Source organism: Maylandia zebra, linkage group LG1 (genome assembly GCF_041146795.1).
Source record: "Maylandia zebra isolate NMK-2024a linkage group LG1, Mzebra_GT3a, whole genome shotgun sequence".
NCBI classification, from domain to species: domain Eukaryota; kingdom Metazoa; phylum Chordata; class Actinopteri; order Cichliformes; family Cichlidae; genus Maylandia; species Maylandia zebra.
Genome location: NC_135167.1, coordinates 23,193,354 through 23,204,166, shown reverse-complemented (window position 1 = coordinate 23,204,166; position 10,813 = coordinate 23,193,354). Strand labels below are relative to the sequence as shown.

General features: G+C 39.2%; 1 protein-coding gene across 1 annotated transcript; it reads right to left on the bottom strand.

Annotated features, from left to right (window-relative positions):
- Window positions 1-113: 113 nt before the first annotated feature.
- dpep1 (dipeptidase 1) lies at window positions 114-10,750 on the bottom strand. Its single transcript, XM_014412407.3, has 10 exons — window positions 9,982-10,750; window positions 9,720-9,846; window positions 8,032-8,164; window positions 7,805-7,955; window positions 5,836-5,905; window positions 4,489-4,665; window positions 3,632-3,716; window positions 3,432-3,507; window positions 2,523-2,658; window positions 114-350 (listed from the first exon to the last, which is right to left on the bottom strand). The coding sequence occupies exons 1-10, from the start codon at window positions 10,113-10,115 to the stop codon at window positions 162-164; spliced, it is 1,278 nt and encodes a 425-aa protein (XP_014267893.3). The 5' UTR covers window positions 10,116-10,750; the 3' UTR covers window positions 114-161.
- Window positions 10,751-10,813: the final 63 nt, after the last annotated feature.

Genomic DNA, 10,813 nt, shown 5'->3' with positions numbered 1-10,813 from the left:
TTTGTCCATCTTTTATACCATTTTAGTTAATATAATTGAGTCTTAAAGCTTTAAAAACTGCATGAGGGGAGAAAGTTGTGCAGTAGTTTCTCTCAGCGGTATAGCATTACAGTTCAGGATGTAACTCAGGACTTACATACTGTAGGTTCTACAGTCACCCATTAAACAGTTGATGTAATCCAAGCCTGGAGAACCAGTGTAATCAGAAGCGCCAGTGTACTGAGCGACTGGGCTGATCCGTTGGAGCCGGAAGTGCTGGGGTATCCGAAGCTTGTTCTGCACGGGTTCTGCACATCTTCGTTTGGAATGGGAACATCATCCGGGATCTCGTTGCTCATGCTGTCGCGGACCTGACACACAAAGATGACATCGTCAGGCAGGAGACAAAAACACTAATGGGGTGTATTCACTGTGAGCCCATCTGCTATTCAAAGACATTGTTTAAAACCTGATGTAGCCACGGAGTAGCTGTCAACACCAACATTACTTATACACACACATTTTAAAAAAGCTCAGTGGTCTTTAGATGATCATTGATAGCTTAGAGATTGTATTCAGGCATATGTCCCAGTGATCCACATGAGGGTTCATCTGTTTATCTATAGTGCTGTTAAATTTAAGTCTACTTGATCAAAGAAAAACAATAATAATGCAGAGAAACTGGTAGAAGGTGTGGTTTCTGGGGATGAGGAACAATGACTCACAATAGTTAAATGTTATAACCCCCCCCCCCCCATGTTAGAGATTTTCTACATTATACATTATAACCAAATCTCTATAATACAATATAATCAAGTGTGCCTTATATTCTAACCAAGTATGCCTTATATTTTGTGTGTTCATATATTTTCACATAACCAAGCCTATTGTTGAAGAATCACCTAACCAAGTCTATTGTTAAAGGAAAACATGATGTATTCCTTACCTCAGTGTCTGAGATGTCAGATAAAGCATGATATACTTCTGTATTCTTATCCCAGTGTGTGAAAGATCAGATAAGCTGATTTAATGTTTAACCTCTTCCCTGACAGTTAAAAGAGGAAGTACTATGTAACCCATTTTTGCCTTATAAATAAAGCAAACAAGCCTGCCCTCGGTGTGTTTTGTCTTCTCAGAGACATTCACCCGTGTGGGTGTCTTCTCAGAGACATTCACCCGTGCGCACGTTTTCTAATTGCACTCTGAGTTGGTCTGCAGTTGTCTCATTTCTCTTACTTGTGTTTGAACAAATGTCTACCCCTGACACCCCATCATTATGCAGATGCTTATCTGGTGCTGTAAAGCCAGCTGAGATGCAGATATAATTCGACAAGTCATTACCTAACCGTAAACATCTAAGTTTTCGGTTAGGTAATGACTTTGTGAATTGCTACTTGTCGCAAAGGACATTTGTCACAAGACAACCTGCAGAAACCAGCTAGTGCAAAACATTTTGTGATGGATGTGATTGGAGGAATTATTATTAAACACCTTGCATTCAGAGCCATTTTAGAGGAAACCAACATGATGACTCGGATCCCCACAGCAGGTCTTTGAGTGGCCTCACACATGCAAAGAACTCACTCACTCCTGATCAACTTCCCTTGAATGTGCACAGTAATGCACCGTTTTAAGTTGTTACAGATAAACATCCAGTCTAGCTTTTGTTGCAGGCATTAACTTGGAGGAGTGTTGCTCTTGAGTTGATGATATATCCCACGATATTGATGGTCAGAGTTTGATATCATGGATTTTGGTTTTTAAGACATTTGCAGCTGGTATAAAATTGATTTAGTTGAAATGATTTTTTCTCTTCAGCCTTGACGATGTCATGCAGCTGGTCTCTGTGGTGCTCAAAAATAGTGGAAAAATCTGTGACTTAAAAGGACCCAAATTTCAGCCCAACCTTGTGCACTTTTGGTCCTGTAACAAAGAAAATGTCCATTTTATGATTTCACAGTTGGTGGAGAATAAAAACCTGACTTTGAGGGGTTAGGTGGGAAACACTCATTTGGTGGTTTTTAATGGAATAACAGATCTACTAGAGTCACTTCATCAACCAGCTCAGAATTACAATCCGGAAACAACTGCTATATCAGATTTTATTGCTTTAAGGTGTGCTGAGTATCTAATTCTTTCTTATCGTTGCAGATCCTCAGATAAGGAGGCTGATATCTCTGTCACGCTGGTTTAAATGGATGGAGTGAGGAAACGTCTTAACAGGTACTTTTGGTTGCTCTCTCTAATTTCCCAAGGGGAAACAGATCTGCATGTTTGATTTGGCCAGGTGCCCTTCCTCCTCACATTTATCCAGGCTTGGGATCAGCACTGGGAGTACGCTAGCTTTGTCCTCTACTTTCAAACTGAAGATCTTTTGCATCTAAGGTAAATATGTTTACCACTGAACAAGCCAATCAATCAAACGTGTGCAACCAACTTGACCAAGCTTCTTCACACAGCTCTCCAAATGATACATGAACCCATGAAGTGCATCGAGGTTTAGGTTACTTGTGTGTGTTTGTGTGCATGCATTTATTCCTTACCTTCTCAACCTCACTCATGACACGGAGCAGGTTATTTCCAAGAGCAGCTTTGACTTCCTCATCAGTCCATCCTCTCCTGAGCAGTTCAGCCACCAAATTGGGGACCTTGGACACATCCTCCAAACCCTCAGGTACTCTAAAAGGACAAATTTACAACCAGCGAGTTACATGTGATGTAAAATTGAGTGGATTTTTTTTTATACAGCACTTCCAAAAAGCAGTACTATATTTAAAACAAACAAACACAATTTTTTTTTATCAAGAAAAATTACAAGAAAATGCAGCTCATTGGAAGCAAAATGTAAAGAAAAGTGTTGGTGGGTTTTTTTTCTTCATCAAGACAATTTTGAATATGACACGAGTCTAACTACCCAACGGGCAAAGTTACAGTACTGTGGAAAAATCCTGAACCACTCCTCATTTCATCATATTTTCCTTCCAACAACTCACACTTTCTTGCAATATTTTAAAGTGGTCTTGACCAGTAGTTCTCCAGGCTTTGTGAATGTTTTTCAAAGTGTTTCTTTGGACACTGGCTGCTTTTTCCATGCATCTTCAGTCCAGTCCTTGTACCTAACCATTTTCAGATGAATATTCTTTGCTTTTTTTTAAAAGCCATGTATAACACAGACCTTTCAATCATTCAAGAATAAAAGGCACGTAAAAGGATGAACCAGTATAGACACTTAAAAACAAGACTTTGTTAGTAGCACAAAAACACATCATTTGTTCCAATTTCTTTAGACGAATCTCTGAAAAATACCCAAGATAATAGTTTGACAGGAGAAGAAAGTGTTTTTGCACCAACAAGGTGATTCCCAAAGAGCTATTAGCAAAAAAAAACTTTGGTGCATCTCTCCACGGTGTGCCAATGTCTTCACATTTCAGCGAGTTTATGTGGGAACACACCTGGGAACGCCATCATAATCTCCACCAAAGCCGATGATGTCTGCCCCGGCCACTTTCTTTATATGGTCGAAATGATCTATAATGAAAGCAACAAACTTGAGAATGAAGTGAATGGACAGAAGATAGCTTTGAGAATGAAAAGATAAATGTTAATGTTTGACTGGTTTACAGCAGATGTCATGGTCACAGCAGTAATTTACCTGCGACATCAGACAATTTAGCCGTATTGCTGCAGGTCACATAGTCATTGTAGAAGTTGACCATCACAATTCCTTTAGTTTCATTCTGGAGAGACAGACTAGTGTTAAATGGCTCTGATCTACTGCAGAGAATGACAGAAAGTCAAGAAAAGCATCAACCGGGCCACAAAATGCACGTCCCAATGATCCGCATGAGTGCACTGACCTCTGCTACGTTTCCTGGTTATAACTTTACGTGTATCATTTTACAGTGCTGTACAATAACTTTCTTGCTTTTATCTTATTTTATTGACTTTAGGAGGGAAGTTGTCATTACGCATCATTTAACTTGATCCATTTACAGCCATTTGCAGCTCATCTGTTGCATAAAGAGCTTTTATGGATGCGTTATCTAAGACCCCAAGCAGCAGTTCAATATCAGCTGGCTGCGTGTTTTACTGTGATCAGGTGATCTGTTGATGCATTTTGCTCCCCCACATCCAGATCACTTACAACATCTGTGGTGCACTTGGGCCCAGTTTTGTGTTATTTCTAAGAGCTGGAAAGAGCTAAATATTATTCCTATTCCACTCCATTAATTTGATGTGAAAGTTTCAGGCAAAAGGTTGTGGATGCTAACTTGTTAAAGTACAATATATTGTTATAATTTAAACCCTCTATTTGCATTGTGACTCCTTGCTTTTACTCCCACTTTTCAGATGGTTTCAACTATTTGAGGAGCAAACACCAAAGATGATGCAATAAGAGAGAGAATCAAACAATAACCATGTGAACTATTCATATACTGCTGATCTTCACGAGGTCCTCAGCCTTTAGGTTGACCTGCTGTTTCTTTCGGTTGTGTCTCGTGAACTCACCACTCGTCTCAGGACGTCATCTGGGACGTTCCTCTTATGTGGACAGACGGCGTATGCGGAGGAGTGGCTGAAGATGACCGGAGCTTTAGACAGGGTCAGCACCTGGTTCATCACCTCCTCAGAAACATGAGCCAGGTCGATCAGCATCCCCAGGCGGTTCATTTCCGCAATTACTTGCTGTAATGTGAATGCACTTTGGTTACCACTGTGGTTGTTATTGTTTTTATATTTTCTGATTGCTCCTTATTTATATATTAGTTTCAGTTAGTTTCAGTGAGGGTTGGGAGGATGTGCCCAGTGTTTCAGCTTTGATCTTTTTAAGTATTATTTTATGTAGCACACATGCTAAGAGGTAAGATTTAAGAAAATCTGTAAAGCTTTTCTCAGGCTTTTTTTTTTAAAAAATTCAACAACACATTAATTTGTTTATGTAATCATGCATCAGCAATTTTTTTTTTATTAGTCTGCTGTTCTCTAACTCCATCACAAACAGCTCCAACACTCCCTCCACCTCACCTCACTAAGCTCATGTGCGTGTTATCAACAGCAGAGTTTTTTTTACACCAATTCCACCAATATAACCTCTGGCAATAAATGTTATTTTCTTTGAAGTGCCTCAGAAGAAACTTTGGGCTAATGTCGTTAAGCTATAAAACATAATAACGGAATACTTTTTTATTGATGCTCTGTCAGTGTTTTCTGATGCTTCTTTTCCGAGTTAATGAGGTCATGGTTTTTACAAATGGCTGTCAGCAGTCTGAGTTGTAGCTCTCTCCTGATCACTTGCATATAAAACAACAATTTTAACTTCAAATCTCTCCTTCAGGCCTGCTGTCACTTATTTTCAGTCCAGTTCTTGTGTAAAAGGCCTCTTAAATAGTTAACATAAAGAGATTCTTAAACATTTGAAAAGTAGTGATTTACCATATACACAAGAAGGTCAGCTTTAACCTCCTAAGACCTGAACTCTTTCACGACATGCATTTTTAATTTCTCTTTGATATTTGGGCATATTGGGGCCTGATGAATGAAAAAACAAAGAATTACCAGATTTTTTTTAACCTTATTTTTGTTTTTAAGAAAAATAAGAGCCACATATGAGGATATTTGTTTAAAAGTTTGATACAACAGTAGCAGTATAATGTCCTCGTAAGTGGATATCAGGCCCATGTAGAGCAAAATTGAGTATTTTAGTCTAAATAACCCAAAATGTGATGTCTACATATGGACACAGGGTCCTAGGAGGTTAAATGAAAAAAGAGGAATAGGAATAAAGCTACACAAAAGATGTTAATGTGTAACATAGTACTCCCAGAAATAATGATTTCCCACGTTTGCATCACTCACTTTGCCAAAAGAAGAGAGGCCGTTATGCTCCGATGGCTCTGATCCAGTGTCCACGAGCCAGTTATCTACCCTGTGAATGAAAAAGCAAGTGTTAGTAAACATGCAAAACTTAAGACAACGAACAATCTGGAACTCATTTAAAGTAAACTGAAGTGTTCATTAACATTTAATGAAACATTGAGAAAGATGGTAAATGGCCTGTATTTGTATAGCTTTACTAGTCCCTAAGGACCCCAAAGCGCTTTACACATCCAGTCATCCACACATTCACACACTGGTGATGGCAAGCTACATTGTGGCCACAGCCACCCTGTGGCGCACTGACAGAGGCGAAGATGTACAGAGATATTTTAAGGTCTTTCTCCATGATTTCAGACGTAGCAGATTATATAAAGTTCACCGTTTTCCCAATTCTAAAAACAAAAACAAAAATAAAAGAATTGGTAAAAGAATTTAGTAATATAGTTTAACATCTTCCTGGAGGCCGATGTTCACATGGTGAGGTGCAGACCTCCCTTTCTTTCATGCATGTCTGCACAAAACCTTTACAAAAACAAACAAACTTTATTTGTCACATACACAATCATACAGAGTACAACATGTAGTGAAATCCTTGTGTCCGAGCTGCAGACGTAACCGCGCCATTCCAGAGCTTGATTTGTTTAGCATGGGGATCCTGGATCCTGAGCTGCACTGAGTAGGAGATGCTCTGCAAACTCTCGGTACCTCAGCAGAGCTGGCAATATCATCAAGGACCACTCTCACCCCAGCAACCAACTGTTTGAACTATTACCGTCAGGCTGACGGTTATAGGTCACATAAAACCAGGACAAACAGATTCAGGGATAGCTTCTTTCCCAGAGCTATCACCGTAGTAAATAAGCACAAAAACAATTGAACCTATTCCATACCGTCACTGTCATTATATGCTGTTATTCATACTGTCATTATATTAATGCTGCTATCCTGTATATATTGTACATACTATTGTTTGAGTACTTACGATTGTTTTTGTGTACTTTTTATATTTTACATTTATATTTATTATTGAAACTTGCACCAAGGGAGTGGCACTCCAATTTCGTTGTACTCTGTACAATGACAATAAAGGCTATTCTAAATTCTCTGTACACATGTATCGTGACACAAAAGGCATTCTATTCTCTTTCTGTTTCCTAAATTTAACCAGCTGCTGGTTGCACCTGGTTGGGTCACTGTTGAGGTAAAGCATATCAGTACAGATTCACCTGCCAGTGAATGTGATACTGCTGCCTGAGTGGGCCTGCAGGAATCCCCCGTGCTCTCCACAGCTCCAATGCAACATCTGAACCTTACTGTCGGCTCAGTTAATGAATGGAAACAGTGCAAACACGATCCAGAGGAAGTTATTCTTCACATAAGACGTCTCTTGATTCTTTTTCACATGAATTTATTATTGAAACTGTCACACAGTGACACAGCCCCTAACTCTGCATTTTCTGTTTAATGTTGTGTAGTTGTAATTTGGATAAACATTCATCTGAATGGGGAAGTGAAGGCATGTGACTGAGCATATTTAACTCAGCTGAAAATACAGAACTAGAACTAATAGCTACTATATTTTCTGCCTGGAAAACACATGTCATATAAATATAGAGGCTCAGTTTTCCAGACTAGTTCTCAAAAACACTTTTCAGTGAAGATGTTGATTGAATTTGTCATTGCGATTGATTTTTGTCTGTGACCAGGCTCGATCCATGCCTTGCAAATCACTACGGCTATTTTCAATTTTCTTAGCAAAATATAACGAAACAATGTGTTTATCAAGACTTTTGCGCAGCATTATAGTCAATCAATAGAAACATGAAAATAACCTACTCATTGTTTGTATTCTTCTGAAAATTCAAACACATTTCTTTATATAAGTAACAGCAAATTAATTGATCTTTGAGGTCTGACCGATGCCTTAAAATGTGGTGATGGCTCTTACCAAGGTGTGTTGCAGGAGTGGGTGAGTGTGAGGTAGCGCACCCCCAGCTGGTACATGGTGCGCAGGGTCCCCAGACTGCTGTCGAGTGAGTGACCACCCTCAACCCCAATCAGACTGGCGGTCTTATTCATATTAAAGGCCTTCAAGATGTCTGTGCAGACATGACAGTTGATGTGTGATACAACCAGGAGAAGGACAGCTATGAACTGTCGGAGTCAGTGTCTCACCTTGGCTACTGGAGGCAAACATGAAGATTTCAGGGTATTTCTGACACATCCTGTGAATCACGTCTATCTGCTCCAGCGTTTGTCTGACAGCATCTTTGTACTGAGTGTCACAGGGGACGTATGCTGCCCAGAACTGAGGACCAGAGCAAAGATTATACTATGTATAATTAACTTTCAAAGTTAAACAAAGATGAATAAAATACAATCATACTCTCAAACACATATGCACAATGCTGTAAAAAAGGTATTTCCCCCCCTCATGATTCTCTGATTCAGCAGGGTGTGGCTAATTCATATTTTAATTTGTGGGTGTGGGTGGAGGCGGCTGCGTGTTTCTTTTTCATGGCGTTGATTGTGAGTGGTTGCTGGAAGCTAATGACTGTCACTGGGAAAGTGATTGATTGCTAAAGCCCAAGTCACGCAAGCCTACAGATCAGTAACCACCTGTTGCTAGGGAAAAGTGTGCACATCCTAACCAGTAGGTTAAAATTTCCTGGTGATTGGTTTGGTCACTATGATATTGCTGCGGTCCTCTGTAGTTTGCATGGAAGTGACAGACTTGTGTACGTTCTGAGTCAGCAACATCCCGAGACCACAACCACCCAGTCAGTGAATGCATGTCTTCCTAGCAATGACTGTTTGTATCACGCCCCATGTAGCCAACACCTCTTGCGCAATGCACATGACATCATTCAAGAAACTTTAATAGAAATTAACTATGACAAAAAATAAATAAAACAAAAAACAAATCCCCCCCAAAAAAATTCTTTTTTATTGTTTTGGGGGATTTTAATTTTTTGAGTGTTTCAAATGCTCGGCTTCTGTTGGCTTTTCTGAATCCCTGTCTTGATTTCATTTTTGTTCTAGTGATAGTTGCCTGAAAGGAGTATTATTGAATCTTTCATTTAGATTCTTATTTTCTGGGCTTTCTTGGAATGAGTGCCAGCTCTTTCACTCTGTATCAATATAAGTTCCCTTTGTTTTCCCAGTTTCCTTCCCCTCCACATGGTGTAACACCTTCCTTCTGTTTTTTGTTTCCCTCCTTAATCACTTAAGTAATAACTAGTTTTTAGCTTCATATTTCGTGTCTATTTGTTTCAGTTATGGTAGTTTCAACATCTTCTGTTCCTTTTGCGAAAAACGGTTCCCATTAGTGATTTATTTTTATTATATTATTTTATTGTTTTGTTTTATTTCTCCATGTGAGTATCTTAATTATGTTCAGCTGTTTTTGTTACCCTTCTCTGTCCAAACCCAAATAAAGCCGTCAATGTGAACATGTACAGCCCCAGTTTTCCTCCTGGTGTCCTGTGTGTGTTTTGTGTGTAGACTTTTTAGAGATTAGAAATTAACTATCAATATTTGCCTTTTAGTTTTGGACTCCGTCTCCTGTGCACTCCTTGTACAACTCTGTACAACTGCAATTAAAAACAAAATGTATTGACAGATATAGATTTTTTGAGATGCTTTTAATCTCTTGAAGAAATGGCTGACTTCTCTGCTAATAATATATTTAAAATGAGAGTGTAACATGACTTTTTAAAATGATCAGTCTGATTCAGTTATGTTATTTTGTGAGATGTCTCCAGTGAGGAAGGTTTGTAGATAAGCTGTGGGAGCCCATGAATAAGGAGCACATTGACACTGAAATTATGTTTTTTCTTTAATAATTCTTCCATTGTGTGTACCTGAGCACCCAGTCGTCCATCCTTGATCTTAGGGATGTTGGTGTGAGTGTTTGCCAGTGTGTTAAGATCCACTTTGTTCAGCTGATTGTTGAATTGTGACCGAAGCTGCCAAGGCAAGTCATTATGACTGGAACAAAGCACAGGAGAAAGATCACATCAGGAAAGAAGTGAACTTGTTTTATTGGGTCAGCATTAGACTTCAATCGCAGATATTTACACACTAATCACAAATAAATAAATAAACAAATAAAATTTCACTTACCCATCAATGAGTGGCGTCTCTGACATTAACTGCAAGGCTCTGGCCATGTAATCGTTGGGATCCACAGCCAAGGTGATGGCGCAGGAAGTGATCCAGAGCACCAAGCATGAAGCCAAATTTACCCTGTGCAGCATTTCCTAAAGTTTAAACGCACTAAATAGATTCCTGTCTTACTCTTTGTTTGTCTGGTTTTATCCTGATAACTAAATCAAAAATTGCAGTGGCTGAGCCTCTCTTTGACCTTAATCTTAGTCCTTGAGCAGATTTCTTACTTAAATGTCCTTCAGTCCTTTGTCTGTTGGGATCTTTACAGATTTTCGCTCCAGATTCTTTCTGTTTTCAGTTGTTTATATGGTGCCAAATCACTACAAAGGCTGCCTCGAAGTACCTTTTATTGCAGGACTACTCTTTGCTCCTCCTATGTGCTGAGTAAGTTTACAGCGCCAGCTATAATAAATGCAGCTCAGTAGCTTATTAATCTCTGGCTCTCTTCCGCAGTGTGTCTTTGTCCTGTCTTCCTCCCCTGACCCTCAACAAATGGCCACCCCTTCCTGAGCCTATAACTGGTGAAGGATTCGTTTGGGTAAAAAAGGAGTTTCTTCCCACTTTTGTTGTTTGGTCATAAGGGGGTCACACGACTGTTGAAGCTTGACAGCAGAAAAAAAACTGGTTTCAATTGGTGTTTTACTTTTCCCTTTGAGTGTCTTAATTGTGTGGATGCCTTAATAGGCATACACACTATTGAGTTCCTGTTTCTCTTTAATCTTTATACTTTATTGTGTGGATGCTTTAAGCATCCACACTATTGAGTTCCTGTTTCTCTTTATTCTTT

Excerpts from the sequence above, each read along its gene's own strand:
- dpep1 (XM_014412407.3), bottom strand. The coding sequence starts at position 10,115 with ATGCTGCACAGGGTAAATTTGGCTTCATGCTTGGTGCTCTGGATCACT. Across the intron at positions 8,165-9,719 it reads ATGGACGACTGGGTGCTCAG|TTCTGGGCAGCATACGTCCC; the intron begins GTACACACAATG and ends TCTGGTCCTCAG. Across the intron at positions 4,666-5,835 it reads GCCTCTCTTCTTTTGGCAAA|CAAGTAATTGCGGAAATGAA; the intron begins GTGAGTGATGCA and ends TTCACATTACAG.